General features: G+C 39.9%; 1 protein-coding gene across 1 annotated transcript in view; it reads left to right on the top strand.

Moving 5' to 3' along the window:
• The first annotated feature begins 10,083 nt into the window (after positions 1-10,083).
• Positions 10,084-21,879, top strand: part of csmd1a (CUB and Sushi multiple domains 1a) — a 177,377-nt gene continuing 165,581 nt past the window's right edge. Inside the window, exons 1-2 of the mRNA XM_071512817.1 lie at positions 10,084-10,096; positions 10,546-10,762. Of these exons, the coding sequence (XP_071368918.1) occupies positions 10,084-10,096; positions 10,546-10,762 (230 nt within the window). The remainder of the gene's footprint in view (positions 10,097-10,545; positions 10,763-21,879) is intronic.

The raw sequence follows: 21,879 nt of genomic DNA, 5'->3' as shown, positions 1-21,879 counted from the left end.
TTTTACCCAATGTTTGAATATCATTGAATAAAACTTGCCAGTTGTCTTTCAAAAGTCTTACTTGCAACTTGCAACTCAATGTATGCACTGGTCTAACATAATAATAATAAAGACACTCAATGTATATAATAAATGCTAGTGAAATCTGCCACTAGCTTTCCATCTTTGGAAGGCAGAACAATGTTCACTCTAGTTTTGGCTCAGATAGTCACTTTTTAGCACGCTTGTCTTCCTGTGAGCGATTCATTTGTTTCTTTTTCCTTGGATTTTGTGTTGATGAAGTTTTAGTTTCTGCAGGTATTGCTCTTTTCTTTGGCTGTTCAGCCATGGTGGCTATCATTGCTCATACTAACCAGGGCTGCCAGGTCAGGCAAAATGTTCCAGCCCAAGAGTCACTGAAAACCTGCCAAACCCAGCCCAAAATATCCCTGCCAGCATTTTTTTGTTGTTGTTTTAGTTTTAGATTGAATGCCATTGCAAAAATGAGTTTGTGTTATTTAAAATGTTACTTAGAACTTTATTTCTATTTAGAGTAGGAGTCCTGAACAAAGTAAAAGATAAAGAGAGAGGAGAGATAAATCAGCATTTATCTTCAAAAAGATGTTAAAGGCATCTAAACCTTCCCAAGTAATCAATATAATCTAATCTCTCAAGTAGCGAATGCAGTGGATTTACCTGGAGGAAAGATGATGTGGTCGTCAGTGTGCAGCTTCTCTCTCCTGCTGTAGCCTGACTGGTAGCTGCTCTGCCTGCTGTCCTTCACTCCAATCAGTGTGACCTGAAGAAACAGCAGCACATGTCAAACAGACACCAGGTTAATCTCAGTCTCAGCTGCTTTCAAATGTCATTACTTTTTATCTGTAGAAATTGTAGTGTCATGACATATGCTGCTGGTGTCTCCTTGCCGTTGTCTCCATAGATAGATAGATAGATAGATAGATAGATAGATAGGGTATAGGTTGGATTACTATTGTATGGCATCAATTGGCGATAGAAAGTAGCAAAACAGACATTTATTAGTATGAAAAAGTTGCAGATAATTACTTTAAGGTCAATAATTTCCCTCCTGATTTATAATTTCCTTCAGTTTGGTATTTGGTTTTAATATTTTGTTTTGATTTGAATTCCTAATCAGCGCCATTAATTGCACTCAGTACATAAAGTTGTAGGTTGAAGGATTACTAATTATTTGATGGATACATTTGTGCGTGCGTGTGTGTATGTGTGTGTTTTGCATTCTAATTAGTGTGCAGATTACAAGTTATAGATTGCATTCATTGGTCTTGATTTAATGGATTATGTTTAGGAATGTGTGAGTGAAACTTTGTAATGCATAATACTGCATACTACCGCATACAACTATACAACCGCATACTACCGCATACAACTATACAACCGCATACTACCGCATACAACCGCATACTACCACATACTACCGCATACAACTCTACAGCCGCATAATACCGCATACTACCGCATACTACCGCATACTACCGCATACTACCGCATACTACCGCATACTACCGCATATTACTGCATACAACCGCATACAACCGCATACTACCGCATAATACCGCATACAACCGCATACAACCGCATAATACCGCATAATACCGCAAAATATCGCAAAATACCGCAAAATACCGCATAATAACGCATACTACCGCATACTACCGCATACCACTGCACTGTCTCTATAGTTTTATTTTATGTACATTACTTTTTTTTTTTATCTTATTACCTCTTCTCTTTATTATCTTCTGTACTTCTATACTTTTTCCTTGCTACTGTTCTGCCAGTTGCTGCTGTGGCACCCAAATTTCCCCAAGGGGTTTAATAAAGTGATATCTTATACTACCACATACAACTATACAGCTGCATAATGCCGCATACTACCGCATACTACCGCATACCACTATAGAACGGTATAATACTGCATAGTATCGCACAGCATTTCACAGTACTGCATAGCACCACAGAGTATCGCATAATACCATGTAGTACCACATAGTACCACATGATACCGGTACCACATTATACCAAATAATACTGCAAAATACTGCATAATTAATTTACCGCATAATTAAATACCATAATTTCATATATTTAATTAATTCTGTTTGAACCATAGACTGTAAAAAAAGATGGACATAGTGAGTGTGACATCACCCATAGGTTTCTGAAGGGCCGTTTTGAAGCCAAAAGTTGGTGTTTACGAGTGCCACCATGTTGACATTTTCACACCAGGGATCGACAGCTCCACCACCTGTCAATCCCTGGCCAGGTGACCTGTCAATCACTTGGAAAACAACCCCGTTTTATAATCGTTACATCCCCTTAATGACGCAATTATTTTGAAAATCGCCATATGGACACATATTAGAAAAAGTGAAATTAGCTACTGAGACCATAACCTTTTGTCGAAAAAAACAAAATTTTGAGTCTTTTTGGTAGAGGAATTGCAGCTGTCAGCCACTTCCTCATTGGCTTCAAAATTCAGCCGTGGTTTTGGCCACTTGGTTTGAACACCTCATCAATCATGGTCTTAGATTTCATATTGATGGTGCATCAATATGAAAATATGGCAACATAAGCTGCTGTTCAGTCATTGTCACTTAACTTGGTTCTTGCGTTTAAGTCTTGGAAAAATAAATTCAAGATACTTTGTATTAGTTAGAGTTAGTTAATTTGTGGTTTGTTTTGGGGTTGTTCAGTGTCAGTTTTGTTTGTGGTTTGCTTTGAGATTGTTTTGGGTCTTGCACAATCTTACTTAAGAGTCAGTGTCAGATCCTCTGAGACATTGCGATTAGTGTTAAGGAGGTTTGTTATGTACAATTAAATTATCCAGTGAGAAATATAATAAAGATGAAAGTCAAGGTCAGGTTTAAATTTATCTAAGTCAAGTTAAAGCTGAAATCGGGCATTTGCAGAATATTTCTAAACATTTAAAAGCCCAAATGTTTGTAAAATACAACACGGTATTATGCAGTATTATGTGGTATTATGCGGTTGTATGCGGTAGTATGCGGTTGTATGCGGTTGTATGCGGTAGTATGCAATTGTATAGTTGTATGCGGTAGTATGCAGTAGTATGTGGCTGTATGCGGTAGTATGCGGTAGTATGTGGTTGTATGCGGTTGTATGCGGTAGTATGCGGTAGTATGCGGTAGTATGCAGTAGTATGCAATTGTATAGTTGTATGCGGTAGTATGCAGTAGTATGTGGCTGTATGCGGTAGTATGCAGTAGTATGTGGTAGTATGCGATGTTTAGTAGGACCCCCATGGAGTGTTCCTCCTGCCTGTGTGTAGAACAGATGCACAGTGGAGGCTTCGCTCCGACCGTCAATCTGTTTGTCAAAGTTAGAATGATGAAAAATGAAGATAATGTTGTACAATACACACACACACACAAACATATGTGTACAGTCACAACGTGTTTTGAATACTTGTGCTTGTGTGTTTGCCCCAGTCTTTCTCTTGTGTACCTCCTTACCTCTCCCTTTGTCTCTCTCTCTCTTTCTCTTGCTCTGTTTTTATCTCTGTGACTGTCTCTTTCTCTCTCACACATCCACACACACACACACACACACACACACACACACAAACACACCATCCATCCTACCTATCTTTCCTATCTTTAGACAGCAAGTTCTATTCCTTGCTGACAATGTTTGGGATTTACTCTGGACGTAGCCTTGATTCTCCCTGTGTGTCTGTGTGTTTGTGTGTCTGTAAGTGTGCGTGTGAATAATGGTACTTTCAAAGTTATTGCTTTTGCAGTGGTGTACGAACATGTGTGTGTGAGTGTGTGTATTTATGCGCTTGTGTGTGTGTGTATGTGGGTGTGTGAGTGATGATATTTTCAACATTCTTCTGTATTGCAGCAATGTGTGTTTGCTTGCCTGTCTGTAGGAGTGAGCAATGACTGTGTGTGTGTATGTGTGTGTGTGTATGTGTGTGTTTGTATGTGATATGGCGCATGATATGTGTCCCTGCTCCATTCCAAGGTTGTCATGGTGATTAGTAACTAGGTGTGCTCACTCCCGGCCTCACCGTTCCTTTAGTCCTTTAATTTCACTACAGATAGAATTTAGTGTTTTGAACGGCGCTAAAGTGTAATGTACATCTACTGTACATCTTGACAACTGTATTAATCTTGTACTTGGCAAATAGGCTCTGATCAAGTTGTCTTGTGAGGTGGTAGCAGTTTCACCACTGTTTGCCCAGTATTTATTTAATTTAGTAGAGTTTACTTTAATGCTTATGCACACTGTGTATTTTTGATGGCCAGTGCAGCTAGCTCTGCACAGTATCATCTCAACAACCTCAGCACACTAAATACACACACAGAGGTGAAATTGCTAGCAATTTATTATTTGAGAAGGATTTGCCTTTAACATTAACTGCCTTTTTTTTTCTTTTTTTTTTTTTTAAAAAGATGCTCGCACTTGTGATAAGAATATTCTTGAAAAATGTAATTGGCCTAAATGCTGCTTCTACCCTTCCATGTAACAATTCTGTGGGAAAGACTTGATGTTAAAGAGACTCGTTTTTAAAGGAAAACACCAAAGTTATGTGACAAGAACATAGACAAAATCATCCATGGGTCCTTGCTAAATGGTTTGCTCTGACAGTGACAGTAGGTGACCAGAATTATCTCAAAATTGAGAAAATGACAACTTGTAGCAACTCTAAAGCTATATGGTAAGTAATCTTTTATAAAAAAAAAAAAATATGTAAGATATTGTTAAATGTATGCAAAATATAATACTTAATAACATTCTTTTTAACTACCATTTTTTAACTACCTACTAACTATTACTTTCCCTATTTACATAAGTGTGGAGGGCAATGGGAGACTGTACAGCTAAAAAATCAATTAACAGCTGCTGAATACATAGTTCCTCACCTGAAATAGTTCCAAAAATAAACCTAGCTATATTGAGTTAATGATGTTTCATTTTCAAACTGTATGAATCTACTGGCCATGTAATAGAGACCGCTAACAGCTTTTCATTACTGAAAGGTCAGTCTTATTACTTTGGATAATGCTAGTGGCATACTCCCACTCAATGTAGTGTATGTTAAAGTGGTTAGCATGCAGCACCGGAGTGAATGATCTACTGGGAGCAGTGGATTATTTTGGTGTTCATGGTCTCATCATTGGTGTATTTCTTTAAGCTGCGTATCTGTGCACTTTGTTTTAGTTGCTGAAATACTGGAGTCATAATTTTTTGCACTCGTTGAAGAAGCTAATCAAAGTCAGTGGGCCTAAAATCAAAAGTAGCACAGTCCAAACAGCTTCAACACTGGTCCCAACATATTTAACTGCATGAATGGACTTTAATATTACTTTTCAGAGACCTGGTTTTATCCCCACTGAGCGTCATCAAAACTGGTCTAAACTGTTGAATCTAACTGCACGGTGTTACACTGCAGTCCCATTTGCTTAAACTGTTTGACAGGGGGCTGACAGAGAGCGTGAGAAATGCTGAGAGAGAGACAGACAGAGGGAGGTTGTGGTATTTGTTCCTTGTGTGATAAATATAGGAGGTGAGTGGGTGGAATAAAAACAGCAAACACTCCAGCAGGATAAGAGAGGAAACACAGAAAGACAGATATAACGACACCAGGAGAGAGACAATATGACAGAGAGATAATAATAGCGAGAAAGCGAGGAAGATACATAATGACACTAGGGGAGAGATGCAATGATACCGATACAGAGATAATGATGGAGGGAAAGGGACAGAGGTGTAGGGAGAGGGACAGGCATGGACAAAGAGCGAGGGAGAGAGAAATAGGGAGGGATGGAGAGACGGGGAGGAAGAGGTAGACGGAGGAAGACATGCATAGAGAGAGGTACGGTGGTGATGATAATACTGAGATAATGAGAGAGGGAGGATGGAAGGGAGGCTGAGGGAGAAGAGAGAGAGGGGGAGAGACAGACAGGTGGAAGGAGGGCTGCAGAGAGAGAGGCAAACACAATGTTGCCAGGGAGAGATACAACGATACTGGCACAGAGATAATGATGGGTAATGATGGGAGGAGAGAGAGAGAGAGAAGGGTTGAACAGAAGAGAGAAGAGGGGGAAAAGAGGTAAAGAAGGAAAGAAAAAAGGATAACACAAAATAGACAATGGACTCTCCTCTCTCCTCCTCTCCTCTCCTCACCTCTCCTCCCCTCTTGTCCTCATTTTTTCACGGTCTGTATTGAATCACTGCAGTCAATAGTTCTACACAGCGTAACTTAGAAAGATGCATTTGATTTGTAGCCCAGCACGCCCAGGAAAGCGGGGACCAGCAGTTGATTTACGAGCCGGGGACCTTGTGGTCAGGTTCTACCAGAGTGCTCCACCTCTCTGCCGTTTCTCTCCAACTAAAATTTAACAATCTATCTGATTGTTATGTAGATACCGAGCGCTGACCCGATCCATTAGTTTTACCGAACAATAGACTTTGTTTAGGGTTGTTGGGCAAAACTGATTGAGATATAATTCATTTTTCTCCATTAGAGAGATCTAACATCTTTCTATGGTATGTGTGAAAAAGGCAGAGAATTGAGTCGGTTTGGTTTGATTGCTAACATGTTACATGCAGCTCTTGTCAATGTGTTTTAGATTGACAGAAATTCTCAGGTAGTAATGCCTATTTTAGCCTGGTACAGGCCCAGTATCTCATACCAGTATCATTGCAACCCTACTGATTTCCAACTGCAAATTTGTCTGTAAACACCACATGAACATAAACAGCAGAAGAAAAGCCTCGAAACCTGTGGAGAATATCAATTGGGAAATCCTGTGGAGCAAATCAAACCCCATAGGATTAAGCACTGTGCTTGAATGAAGACTGACTGCGTGTGTTAGTGTTCATGCACGTGTGTGTGCGTACAATTGCAATAGCCTGTGTTCATGTACATGTGTGTCTGTGCTGCTATTTCACATACAAACACACACACGCATGCGCACACACACACACACACTCATGAAAACACACACATTCTCTCTCTCTCTAACACGCACATGTTCACACACTGTCATTCTCTTTCACTCTCCTTGTCTCACATACAACTAAATGGTGACAGGCCAATAAGTGAATTTCAACTAAACAAGTGAACAAACTGAGAATGAATCACAGCTAATACTGAATTATTAGATCATTCAGAGAGAGAGAGAGAGAGAGAGAGCGTTAGAGAAAGATGGGACAGGGACAGAGATTGGGAGGCCGGGAAGGGGGATACACAGAGAGAGAAAAGATAGGGAACGCAAGTAATTACTCCTGCTGTGTTTTTGTGGATTATCTATGTATATCGCAGACAGATAGACAGACAGGCAGGCAGACAGATAAACAGATACAGCCATTTAAATATTTCTGGCTAATCTTTTCCCAGCAAATTAGTTTGTGAGTTTTGCATTATCGGGCTAATAAAGCAAAATGTATTTATTTATTTTTTTTAAATATCTTTTTAAGAAAACATCATGTCCGAGCCAGACAGCCAGAACAGACACTTTGTGTTTATATGCATGGTGTTTATTGGGATTGCCCAGAAAGTATTTTGGCTAACTTGAGCTCATCAGCTGGTTGGCAGGCTTTATCAACAGGTGTTGGATGTTTGCCAGTGCAAAATAAAGTTGCCTCAAGACATTTCTGTTTCCATCACGTTAGGTCATCATACATTTTGCTTTTGTACAGTGACTTGCGATAGTAAGAATGCAGGGGTTTGGTGTCCAGACTCTTGGACAGGACGCATGGCTGTTGCAAGGATTCAACCTATGATCTTCTGGTTATTGGACAGTCTATTTAATGGTGAAGCTACACTAAGGTAACTAAAATAACTATGGGCGAGATGGGCTTGAACACAGGACAAAAAAGCAAAGCAAAGCTGTGTGTACAGTATTCACTTAGCTTGAAAGTGCCCAAAGTATGGTGCGACAATATGGCATCTGGCACTATGCAGATATCAGGTCAATTTACTATGAATATGGATTCTACTTATCCCATCTGCTCAGAGAGAGAGAGAGAGAGAGAGAGCGAGAGAGAGAGAGAGAGAGAGAGAGAGAGAGAGAGAGGGGAGGGAGACAGAATTGGGCAGAGAGAAAGAACAGGAGACAGAAAGAGAGACAGGCAGAACCAGAGAGAGAGAGAGAGAGAGAAAGAGAGAGAGAGAGAGAGAGAGGGAGAGAGAGAGAGAGTGAGAGAGAAAGAGGAGGGGGGGCAGACAGGGAGAGGTGAATTGGGTTGGAAAGACAGTGGTGAACAATCTGAAATTAATCTGGACACTCCAGATGGCTTGGTGTGTATATTTGTGTGTGTATGTGTGTGTGTGTGTGTGTGTGTGTGAGCGCATGCGCACACACACGTATGTGTGCTTGTCTGTTGCTGCCTGCTTGTTCATTTAGGCCTTTGTATAGGTGAGTATTTATGTGTGTGTGTGTGTGTGTATGCGTGTGTGTGCGTTGTGTTACTTTGGACAAACAAAAACATCTGGTGTATGCACACTGAGCAGGTTGTGATCTCATTTTGATGGGAAAAAACACAAACATCTTAAAACACACACACACACAGACACAGACACGCACACACACAGAGACAGAGACACACACACATTTTGGAAGTATTTGGTTGACTGCATTGTGACCTAGTCCCTTGATAGCTGTCAGCTCTAGAGTGTATAACACACTTTTATGTGTGTGTGTGTGTGTGTGTGTGTGTGTGTGTGTGTCCTCAGTGATATAAGGTTAATAAATCAATAGCCACCGCTATCTGAGAAACAATTACTGCTAGCTTTCATGTTGGCCACAAAAACAGACACACACACACACATACATTACAAGCACACATACCCACAGAAACAATTACAGCTGGCTTTCATGTTGGCCACACACACACACACACGCACACACACGCACACACACACACACACAGCTACGTGTCCTGTATACTCTAGCAACTTTAGGAGTAAACTGCATTATGTGTTTGAGGAGGAGAGTGGAGAAGAAGATGAAAGATGGAGGAGAGAGGAGAGGAGGAGGAGGAGGGTGGAGGAGGGAGGGCAGAGCAGTTTGTAAATGAGGAGAGAGGAGGGGAAAAGAGGAGGGGAGCAGAGACAGAGAGAGTTTCTATGTTATAAGGCTGAAGTAGAGGCTCCTAAAACCTTGACTGTTGCTTATTTTCTGCTTGTTTCGGCTTTTCTGTATTATGCTATTGTCCTGTTATCCCATTGATACAGCTGAACACACTGCGGGAACTGAAGGCTGCAAGCTGTCTTTCCATGAAATACACAATGCACTGTATTTAAATAAATAAATGTTCATCCATTGTAGCTGCCATGGTTAGCTTTTGCATGCTTTGGTTAGATCTGGTCAGCTTTGGTTAGCTTCAGCTAGCATTGGCCTGCCTCACCGAGCTTTCATCAGCCGTTGTCAGCTTTGGTCAGCTTTGTTTATCTCTGGTCGACTTTGGTTAACTCTGATTTTCTTTTGTCAGCTTTGGTTAGCTTTCACCAGATTTGGTTAAACATCGGCTTAGCTTTTTCCAGCTTTGTAGCAGCTGTTGTATTCCTGGTTTACTGCCTGTTTTTCTGATTGACTGAACACTAAAGCTGCTCATGAATTCTTCAAAACCTAGCAAACCGTATACACAGTCTCCTCTTCTGTGTATGTGACTGTCTCTCTCCCTGTTTGCGTGTGTGTGTATGTGTGTCCATGCGTGATCTAAGGTTATAAGGGTTATGTTTGTCTGAGTGTCATGGGAGGACAATGATCCAGTGCATGGCCTGTACAAAGTATTTCTCATCTCTGCAGGTTAGCATGTGTCGGTGTGTAATATCATGGGAGTTTTGTGAGTGAGAACTGTGATCATTCACGGTACATACTGTAAAAACAGTATCATACAGTATTCTGTGTGTGGGTGTATGTGTCATGGGAGGTTATTTCTGGTCCTGGGTGGCTAGAACATCGCACTAACACTGTCAGGATTAGGGTATGTTTTCCACTGGAGCCACCCAAGCAGAAAATATATGCACTTATGGTAAGGCACTTTGCATAAAAGCGTCACATGGCAAGATTATAATGTTATAATGTCATGGGAGGCCAGGGTGAGGTCAGGGTTTGAACATAGCCCACTGAAAAGGTAAGTGGCTACTAGATCCTAATGTATTTTTAACATGCAATTGGTTGAATCACAAAAATTAATTGCAAAAATTTCAAAGATAATTTCAAATTATTCTGATCAACTTTCACCTCAGCAGTATGCTTCCACATTATGCATAGCTCTTTTCTGGCCAAATTAAAGTTTGTATTTTTCACATCTGAAAATATGAAAGATGTATATGAAAGGCATGGTCTTAGCCCTAAATGATACAATAGAAACCATGTTTTCCCCCCACAGCCAAGCTAGCTGTGTGAGTGGTGAGGCCTCTGGTGTGTGGATAGTTAGTCCAAGTTGGTGTTCAGGGTTTTGCTCGAGGGTATATAAGCCGGATTCAACTTGGCAAATTTGTAATCATAATATTCTAATATGAATTTGTCTTTCTTTTTCTTCCAGCTGAATCTTGTGGCGGAGTGGTCCAAGGCCTAAACGGTACCATAGAGTCCCCTGGTTTCCCCCACGGCTATCCCAACTATGCCAACTGTACATGGCTGATAATAACAGGGGAGAGAAACCGAATCCAGCTAACCTTCGTCACGCTGGCACTGGAGGAGGACTTTGATATTGTATCGGTTTACGATGGACAACCATCGCCTGGCAACTTAAAAATGAGGTTGGAATTTATTCTTTCATTTAATGTCTGATTTTCTCTCCTGCTTGCTCCTCCTGGATGAAACACAGCCTCCTCTTTTCTCTTCCAACTTCTCTGGCTCTCTCTCTAGGCTCTCTAGCCCATCCTCTTCTCTGTCTCTGCTCAGCTACCTACACTGAACAAAAGATTGGACAACAGCACATTTCTTTTGACATCTGGGCTCTGTATGCTTATCTCTTTTTGATGGGAAATGACACCGTGACTAGAGGTTAAAGTACAGTGAGTGTCAGCTTTAATTTGAGGGGATTTTCAGCCATATCGGATGAATAGTTTAAAAAAGGACAACCATCTTTGTGCATGGTCCACCCTATTTCATGGTGCCAAAAGTTGTTGGACAGAATACATTTATATTAAGTAAAGTAGACACTTTGACATCGCCATAGTTGAGAAGGCTACTTTATTACCTGCTTAAAATTTTAATCAGTAACATAATCCACTGGAATGCAGCCAATTTATTATAATTTGTAGAGTAAAGGTTTTGTCATGTCTTGATGTATAAATTGCGTAGTCCCAGGGAAGAGGCGTCACTCTTGCTCACAATCAAAATATATTTTTTTTATCCACAGAGCTGAAAGCATTGACGTTTCGGCCCACAAAGACCGAATTTCATATGAATTGTAAACATTTTCTCTGGAGGAGAAACACAACATTACATGTTTTAATACTAGATTTGTGAGGTAGACTGTCATGTGTCATTCACAGTGCGAGACATGTCTGGTCTTCCGATCACATTACTGTGTTGTATTATGCTAAACAGTCAAACCAATCAGTGCACTTCATTATGCTAGCTCTCACTGTCCAAGATAAAAAAAGAAACTTTGTTCGATGTTACCTGCTGAGGTTGCAAGCCACTAATGACCAGCTGTTAGTTCCTACCAAGCTTGTCGAATAAAGTTTTTGCTTTCTTACAAAGGGGAATCTGTATGTATGTGTATGCATGAGTGTGTGTGCGTGTCATGAGAATCAGTTGTAGTCCTGTGTTGTTGGAGCATGGCACTTAGGTTGTCAGGGTTAGGACTTTAGTTTTCCCAGAGCCACTCATGCTAAAAATACACTGTATGCACTTTGCATACAAGTGTCTACCATATGTTATGCTATAATGTCATGGGAGAGACAGCAGTTCTTGAGTTTGAATAATGCTCAGACACTACTGCACTTTTGTAGTGCAACTGCAAGCAGTTGCACTACAAGTACTAGTTCATGTCAAAGTTTGAAGAGGAGAGAATTTCAAATTCTTCTGATCCACTTTTCCCATAGCAGCGTGCCTAGCTTTCCGCTGGTATAGACATCCTTCCATTGTGTTAATCCAAGATTCTTGCTGTCTTTGTATGCAGAATCTGTGCAGTCATTTTGTTCTTATTTTAAACTCTGATTCATAGTTGGCTGACTAAATTACATGAGTAAGTTTTCTCAGATAAGTCAGGAGATATATGTACTTGTAGTCAGATTTGGGCTAAGCGCTTGCTAAACTCTTATTGTGGGCGGTGCATCCAAAATATTGAAATGAGTCATTTGGATTGCATGCCACCTGGGAAGCAAAGTTTTTGTCTTTGGAAAGTTTTTGAGGAGCAGGACTTAACCTACTTGCCTTCAATTCGAAGAAATAGAGTCCATTTGCCATTGCCCAAATTATGTAGCCCATAATGTAGGCTTCATAAAAGAGAAATCTTGTCACATTTCATTTTTTTTATTCTAGACATGCAAAATGCCAACTACATTAGTCATATTAGCCTGTTTACACCTGCATTATGGCGGACCACCACTGGAGTATGAATGATGTGAGAGGATGTATTACTTTAATTTGCGACTGTGGACTGTTAAGTCTTGCAATTGACTTATCTTCACCAGAAATTGGGTTAAATGTCTTCGCTATATTGCCTCTAGCTTATCAAGGAAAATTCAACACCATAATTTAGGCTACAGGGGCTTTTGATAAATGATGTAGGTCCATGTAGTGGCATGCCTGGCTTGTTTCATTTTAGGTACCCACTAGAGACCAGTGGGGAAAAAATATGGGCTTCCAACAGGCATGCAGAAAAAATGCAGGTCAAATGAAAAGGTTAGAAGCCACTCCCATGCAAAGGATAAACATTTATTAACTGTTTAGTAGGCGAACAATCACAGAACACAGCTATAGCCTTCTATACTACATGCAAGATAAGCAACGCATTTCAAGCTTAGCGCTCTTCCTCAGGCAGCGTCAAGAGTGTCAAGGTAGGTGATGCGTAGAAATAGGAGATGGGGAGATGACGCAAGATCACCTGGGAAAAAACAGACGGCCCAAACGATCACATAATACGACGCTGGCTCTACAAATTTACCTGACAAAGGTCTCAGTACCGAAACGTTGCTTATTTTCTAATAAATGTTTTATTTGCAAGTATAGAGAGTGTGTGGGAATCTCTTCTTATGCACTACAAATTTACAGAAATACACATTTTTATATATATTTATATATATGTATATATATATAATATATTTCTACGAATTTAAATTCTTCTATCAGTCCATTCAGAGAGACTGTGGTCAGATTAAAAATCCAGCAGGCTTCATCTTTAAGGAGCAAGCGATCATAGCCCACACCCCATACTGGGGCTTTCACATTTTCTATACCCCAGAATTTCATCTCTTTGACAGAGTAGCCAAATTCCATAAAATGGGCCACCAGGGGATCGGTAGGGTCGCTCCTACTTATGCTGCTTTTGTATTCCACAATCCATGTACGGAGGCTACCGTATGTTCTACCTCCATACAGTTTTGGACAGGGGCATTGCATGGCATACACAACACCATGAGATGCACACATGGTCAGTGCACACAGTTTTACTATTTGGCCAGTCTTTGGGCTGTGGAACCCTCTGCTGCTGTTGGTGAGAGGGCAGATGGAGCAGCATCTACAGGGCGGGCGTCCTGTGGGAGGGGGGAGCCTGTTCATATGCCCTGTGTGGGTATAGCTGGGATTTGCTGGGCATGCACTAAGTAGTCTTTGAGGTTGGTGTTGCCTTTAAGGGCAATATGGGTTTTTCCTTAAAATCATCATGTAGCTGTAGTATGTGCCAGTGTTTGAGTAGAATCCTTTTTATCCTTTTTTTTTTGACCATCTTTTCACTGTAACAACATTCTTGGACACTCTATAGGGGCTATGTGAAGCACTGGGCTATTTGCTTAGTATCAATTTCATATGAGATAAATATTACTGACACTTTCTGCCCATGCAGACAAATACAATGTGGTTATACAAATTCACAGGCTAATATTTTTATTTATATAGCCATCAGGTGTATCACCATCAGGATTCTGTCTTCAGTCATTTGCTTCTGTTACCACTTATTTGGAAAGCCATAGGCTATTATCAATACAATTATTTCTAATGATATTTATTTGTAGAAATGAGCTGAATTGATATAGAGATAGGCAGATCTATCCCAGACTGAAGTTAACTGTCTGTGTTGAGGTGTGGAGGATTGCCATCATAATTTATGGTGTTTCAACACAGAAAAGTGTTCATGGCACATCAAAATAGCAATCAAATCTTAGGCTTTGTTCAGACTGCAGGCAAACCCAATTTGTTTCTCAAATCCGATCTTTAGGACTGACTGTTATTTGCAAGTGAGCAAGTCGGATTTGTGTGTTCAGGCACCTTTAAGCAATCTGCATTGGTTGCTGTGATAACAACGTCGGTGTGTGTACGTACGGTAACTGATGGCACGTTTTTCAGATACGGAACCAAAACAAAAAGCTGCAAATGCAGAATGGAGACTTATCTTTGCCTCCGCACCACAGGACGGTCTAGTCGCGGTACAGAATTTGTTGTTGCAGCAGAACAACATCCCTGACAGTAAAGGCTGCTGTTTATGTTCTCCATTTTCATTTCTGGCGCTCTGGATGGGACGCCAACAGCATGTGTCGTGCTGTGAGTGACGTTAATGACAGTTTGAAAACCGTTTTGAGCGGCTAGAGCAGTCAGACTGAGACACATCTGTAGAAATCCAATTTGAATCACATTTCAAACCACATACAAATGTGGCTTAAATCTGATTTGATTCGGTTTCCATGTGGTTTTTTGCTGTTCAGACTTGATAAAAATCAATCCGACTCCAATCTGGATATGCCAAAAATCCGATTTGGGCTGGCAGTGTGAACAAGGCCTTAATCAGAAACATGTCAAGACACACCTGTATTTTTAGGAAGCCCCACCCCCGACACATGCAGCTGCCTGAGACGCATGCACTTTTGGTATTAAAGTAAATCTTGCTGCGCGAACTTGACTCAACTCTGAATTGCCACCTTAATGTATTAAGCCTAATACTTTGTTTATGACAGATTGTATTGAACCAAATATTCCAAGTTATTGTAAGAGCTGTTGTTGTTTGTGCCTGTATTAGCTGTTGTCTGTGTTGCTTGTGTCACACAGAACCGCCCTCCATGATCAGCACAGATCTGATTGGACTGGGAGTATTTTCTTTGGCCCCACCTAATTCCTAGCTTCCTATTGGACAGAATAGCCAGATTTGTCTCATGGTGTGATCAACTGCTCAAGGAGCTAATTCAAAACAGAAATGTGTCAAAGATGAGTTACTACTTTAAGCATATCTGGTTTTATTTTCTTTTTGTCTTTTTAAAAAGTGAAGTGTGATTGTGTCTGTGATATGATTATCAAGTATCCTAAAAAGAAATAAAAATAAAACAGGGACAAATTTGATAAGTTAAATGCCATAACACACCTTGGTAAGAAATGTCTTCTCTTCACTGTTCCTCTCTCATCTCTCATCTTCCTGTTCACCTCTTTTTTTCACCTCCGGCTTCTCATTTTCTGTCTTTCTAGTGTTCTCTATTCCTTTCAGTGTCATTCTCTCCTTCATTCTCTCCCCTCTCTGTCTTTCTTTTTTCAAAATTCACTCTCACTCAACCTGCTGCCTCTGCTATGGATCATAGATCGATCATCCCTCTTAACTGCATTCCTTCACATAGGTTAGGGATTCCTGTAGAAGTAATGTCTTGACATGCACAAAGGTGCACTACAAAAAAAATGAAGATTGTGATTCTGAATTTGACAAACGTTTCACTGACTTTGCATCACTGGAACCTGTGTATGTGGCATACATATGCATGTGGATAGCATTGGCTCTCAAATAGGAGCACTCTTTCAGCTGGACACAGCAGCAGTAGAGAATGAATTCATGTCCCTTAAAATTACATTCAAATGAAATCCAGGGCAACTACCAAGAGGAGAGAGTTCTGGGGATTCCCAACGTCAGAAGATGTCCTTTACCTATTAGTCTGTTTTGGATCAACCTATGTTTGTGAGTCTACCTTTTCACACATGAAGTATAGTAACTGAGTTTCCCTCTCTGGGGAGTAATAAAGTTTATCAATCAATCAATCTACTATGACAGATGACCTCGTTGCAGCCACCAGCTTCTGCTCTGACTATGAGAAGTGAGCGGCTTACTCGCACTGCCAGAAGTCTCACTAAGGTAGAGAAATTCATCCATACATACTTACAGTAGAAATTAGTTTATACATAATTCTTGATCATTAGTGCAGTGCCCGTTCAAAATAGGCGTAGGCTATCAGTCGTTTGCTTTGAGCCCCGCTGCTGCACAGAGCGCTGTTCGCTTGTTTATTCAAAGTGCAACATGCTTAAAAGTTTCAACCCATAGAGAGCAATGCAGCAGCAGTTTTCTACCCCATGTGATTTAGTGTTGATTTACCCTTTAAAAACAAGAGAAGCAATTCCTTATAAGCAAGTCTATAAAAGTGTGTCTGGAGAAGTGATTTAAAAGAACACCTTCTGTTAACCAAAGTTGTTTTAGTGCAGTAATAAGTTATGCGCAGGTATAGTGCGAATCATAACCTTTTATAAGATATCATACTAATGTTGTGTGAGAATTCCTTACGCTGCATTCTTCATAAAGTTAGACTATGACGCATGACAAGGACCATATAATATTTTGTTATCTGTCGTTGCTCATTGCTTCAATTGTCCCCTAAAATTTAGTCTGAATAATACATTTAGCATTTTTTCATATTGTGCCCTGTCTCTTGGTTGGTGAAATGACGCCACTGTTCACTTCTCACTTAAATTCAGCTCAGCTCAGTTCAGTTCATATTCTGGAGTTACACAGAGATTCTATACATGCCTCATGCAAGAACCACTCGTACGAACAGATTCGTTCTTAATTTGTTCTTGCCGCATTCACCAATTTTCTCGTATTTTGAATTTTCTCTTAAGTACGAACAAAATGTACGAGTGGTCCAGACCTGTCGTACGAGTCACGTACATTCAACCTGCCGTTCTCCAAAGCAAAAAAAAACAAACTTTGTTGTTGACTAATGGATTGTATCTCTGTCACTTTGAAGAAATGTTGAGTTTGAATATATAAATGACACTGTAAAGTAATGTATAATCATGTTGAGATTAACCATTAATTACAGTGGTTATAGTCATAGGAAAAATAGCAAGGGAGCACTGTTGGCTTTTTCAAAAGAAGGTAGTGCGTAATTCATTTTACCAGAGCCGCATAAAATCTCATAAGTATCCATGCGGGTTAAATAGTAGCCTGTAAGTGCGCTCAATACAAAAGACAAAACAAAAAACACCAATTTGCAGGTTATTTGACAAATACTCAGATGAGACAAAGGCAAGGTTAGATTGTATTGGGAGAAATACATTATAGAGGGAGATAAATCTGATTTCTAGGCTATTTTACTCCAGTTGATAACGTGAATGTGGGTGCAAGTGAATCTAAACTTTAAAAAGAGAAATGGCTTTAGGTCTTACCAGGTTGAGGTGTAAGTCGCTGTCCAGGGCGACATCGCTGGACACCTGACTATTCTTTAATCTGTCTGTGTAACGGAGAAGTCCTCTTGGCCCTCCTGTTGCAGTCATGGATCGCCTTGCTTTTTGCATCTAATTTCATGTCAAGCCATTTCTTTTTTTTTTATATCTGTGACAGTGCCCTAACGACAAATCACTATAGTCCTATAATGTTCCTATAATACTCCGATAGGGACTTAGAGTGTCTGTGGTACTCAATAGTGAGTTTATAGTGACCTTATCATGGTATTTTTGTCTTCTGTAGTGTCACTATAATATTCCTATAGGGAATTATAGCTTTGTTGGGATATTCATTTAGTATTCATCTAAAATGTAGTATAGGAATACTATAGTTGTTTTTTGGTAAGGGAACACGCATCAGACAACACTGCATTAACAGCACAAGTTTTCCCATTCCTTGGATTTAGCGGGCCTTTGATTCCACTATTGAATTATATTAAATATTATATGCTTTGGTTGACTTATTTCTGATAGTAGGACTTCAGTCTCAGAGCTGGTAGACTTCTCCTTAGTCTTCCATGTCATTTTTATGAATGAAGCTTCCCAACATATGGGCCGGACGCCTAACCTTATATGGCATTATTGGGGCGTCAATTATGCAAATTCACAATTCTCATGAACGCGCGTTTATTTAGAACAGGTGCCATTCATCATGGTTGCGCAGGTCATTTACGACTGTTTTCTGAAGATACGAGCATTTGGTGAATCTGACGTGGCACACTCGTACAAGTCCACCTCACGAAAAAAGTACATGAAATTTAAGATAAGAATACAAAAATGTTCTTGCATGAGGCCCATTGTCTTTAAGATGACAAAATAAATTGCATTCATGAAAGAACAATTCTAATAATAAAGACAGAGCAAATTAGGCGTGCATGTTTTAGTGTGCATGTAGCAAATTCTCCTTAATGCATGACAATAATCAGGAATTCTTACAGCTAACATTGCTCACTGAATTGACTTAATTACCTGATGAATAGGTACGTTTTTAAGGATTAGAGGAGATAAAGGATGATGGTTGAACTCAGGTTTTTTAAATATGATTGACACATTAAATATACTGTAGCTTTCTCTCTCTCTCTGTCTTTCTTGCTGTCTGTCTCTATAAGGTCAGTGTTTAACAATCATCATCTCATTTCCCTCTTCATACCCTTTTGGTGAAGAGATGTGCCAATGTGTGTGTGTGTGTGTGCAGGTATGTGTCTGAAAGTATAAAGTATATGTGTGTGTTCACACAAAAACTCATGCATGTGTGTGCATGTATGTACACACATTTTACTGTGTTTGCACGCTTAAGTGTGCATACTACATACTGCCAGTCATGCATTTGTGCATGCTATGCGTGTGTGTGTGTACGTGTGTAACACACCCATGTGTGTTAGATGATACAGTTAATTATAGAGTACAAGGATTATGATAGTAAGTATCGCTATATTTAATCAAAGTAATTAAGATGGAGTTCTATAGCCAATATCAGCTATCAACACACACACACACAGGCCTTCATAACTCAGTGTTAAATTACTCATATCAGTTTTCAAGACACACACACACACACACACACATACCTGCCTTAATATCACAGCTAATATCAGTTTTCAAGGGGAAAGGCATTAGAGGGAGACCTGTTGTAATTAAGGCCCGTCCTTCGGTTCAATAAGCAGGGACAGACAGTCCTTAGATGAACTGAAATATGTGTTTAATAACTTGTGATTGTGTGGAAAAATATTATGAGGACAGTATCGTTCATCAAAAGTAATTCATTAAAATCTTTTTATACATGTTGGCAGATATCAAATGATTAATGAAATCATATGATTTGGGCCGTTTTATTTGTTAATTTGTTTCTTTATTGTGCTTTTTTATTTTGTTTTGATATGTTTTGATAAGCCACGCAGGAAATTGTATTTCACCTGCTCAAATGATTGATTTGTATCTCTTCGTTCTGTGTTTTATATCACACTTTATCACTTATCACTGTGACTCTGAAGTTGTATCACTGTGCAAATAAGCAAAGCAAATCAAAACCAAAATTACCAATATCGCTGTTAAGGAAATTCTAAAAACTTCTTGGGGAATCGGCCCGTCAGCAGCTGAGTGGTTTTCTCTGTCAGGACAGCAGACTGAAAACACACAGACCCAAAATTGCTCCTCCTCTGCTTCCTCTAAACCTTCTCCAGTGCCCCACCAAACCTGCACCTTTACAAACCTCCTGCCTGCACTGAAGTGCTACTCATCTTGTCTTCAAATCATGAGATTATAATTTGGTATTGTGTTGTTGTCCATTGAATTTTCTTTTGCAATTAATCTTTGCTCTTTGCTATCTCATGTCAAGAAATCCTCCACTGTCCTCTCTATGTCTTAGTATTATACTGTTGTCCCTTGCACTTGTTTTTTACTAGGCAACCTGTGATTACAGGATTCAAAAATATGGGATTATGGGATTAAAGGAATCATAGATATTAACCTTTTCTACTGTGACACTTATTGTAGTCTGGATAAGCGCATCAGCGGAATTGCTAAAATGCGAGTGCAAGTCCTTAGCTGGTTCTCAACTGGTTTGCTGTAGAGCAAGCTCAGGCATGACTTGACATCTTAATAAAGTAAGTTTTATATATTTAATTCAAAATTAATAGTGTTTACTAGTGTTTCCCCCAGAATTCTATCCTTGTCAGGGTGTAAAAAGCTCTGAAACAGCATTTAGGCCATGGGACTCCAAACATTTCCATTGAAACATACTAATTAAATTTTAGGTGAGATAGCAGTTTTTAAAGCAGGGTGACCCACTCCACCTATAAAATGGAAGGGGAAACTGGTGTTTACTCCTTAGCCAGAAGGTGCTCTTAGCTTTTAAGATTTTCCTTTCTCCTCTTGTAAAATCACACCAGGATTTAACGTGATATTTCCCATCCCATCTATAAAACAAACAAAAAAAAACAGCAACAGCTCTTGCACTCTTCTATTGCCACCAAACTGCTTAAATGCACTGTCTATTCCTTTCATTGCTTATTTTATATTCTGTTTGTGTACTAAAGTTGTAGTCTTTTTCCTGTCTAATCCTATTTATTTTGCTGCTGCAAGACTCAGTAAAATCTAATCTAAAGAGTGACAAAACTCTACCCCACCACTGGTTATATGGCTCTTGTAACGCAGATGTCAGGTATGTACAGAGCCGGTCCTGACCTCCCTGGGGCCCTAAGCAAAATTCTGCTAAGGGGCCCTCCTACCTGACCTGTGAGCCATGTAAACCATTTGCCATTGCCACCCAGTCACACCTGACACCCCAGTGCTCCCACTACAATCCTCCCTCCTTTAAAACAGTTTGCTCCATCTGTCGGTCTAAGAATAAGTAGACCTATACAGAACAGAATGAGGTATAAACAAACAATATTTATTGAATAGAATATTTTCTATAGAATCTTAAGATAAGTGAATATTAACATTAACATAAATAAGAAATTGTAGAAAATATAAAATGTAGAAAATAATAATAATAATATAACACTGAGCTTTGGCTCTGTTGCCTAGTAAGTAGTCCAGTCCTTACAATATTATACAATTAGCTTTGGCTATACAATGTAAACATAAGCCTATAGGCTATGGCTGCAGCTTTATGTTTCAAAATAGTAAAATAAAACCTATACAGCTGTGTGATTAGCTTGTGGTCCCCACAGAGGTTGCTGCTGGAAACTGCAAGTTTCATTTTGTGCACGCGCATATGAATGCATGTTCACGCGTGACGTGGTTATCTTTTTCGAGCTGCAGTCTATAAACACCGTTGCCCGTTGGTGTTTATCAAATGTAATAAATAGTTGTATTTCACTCTCACTTTTGTCAGGCACAAAGTTACAGAACACAGCCTTGGAAGTGGCTGGCAAGCAAGCAAGACACAGGCAGACCAAGAGATGCACTGCCCAGCTAGGTTAGCAAGACATACAGACTAGAGAGAGATGCACTGCAAGCTAGCACATCAAGTTAACGTTATAGGCTACTGTTATTTGCTGACATCAAACTTGGAGAGGAGAGAACACAAGTTTACCTGATTGCTGTTCCTGCAATTCACTCTCATGGTGTTTTTCCCTCTTTTCGTGACCAGAAGGATAGTTCCGCTTCATCCTCACATCGAAGTTGTAAACATTGACACACGCTTTGACACGAGGGGGAGGGGGGGCCCTACGCAACTTGGGTAGTAAGCGTATAGGGCCGCCCGGCTCCGGGTATGTAAGGCAGTAATTGC

The sequence above is a fragment of the Centroberyx affinis genome, unplaced genomic scaffold, assembly GCF_046629955.1.
Source record: "Centroberyx affinis isolate AG114_WGS23_722 - 3 ecotype Tasmania unplaced genomic scaffold, CSIRO-AGI_Caff_v1 ptg006554l_1, whole genome shotgun sequence".
Classification (NCBI taxonomy): domain Eukaryota; kingdom Metazoa; phylum Chordata; class Actinopteri; order Beryciformes; family Berycidae; genus Centroberyx; species Centroberyx affinis.
Note: the sequence above shows the minus strand (reverse complement) of the source record. Positions and strands in the feature narration are given on the sequence as shown.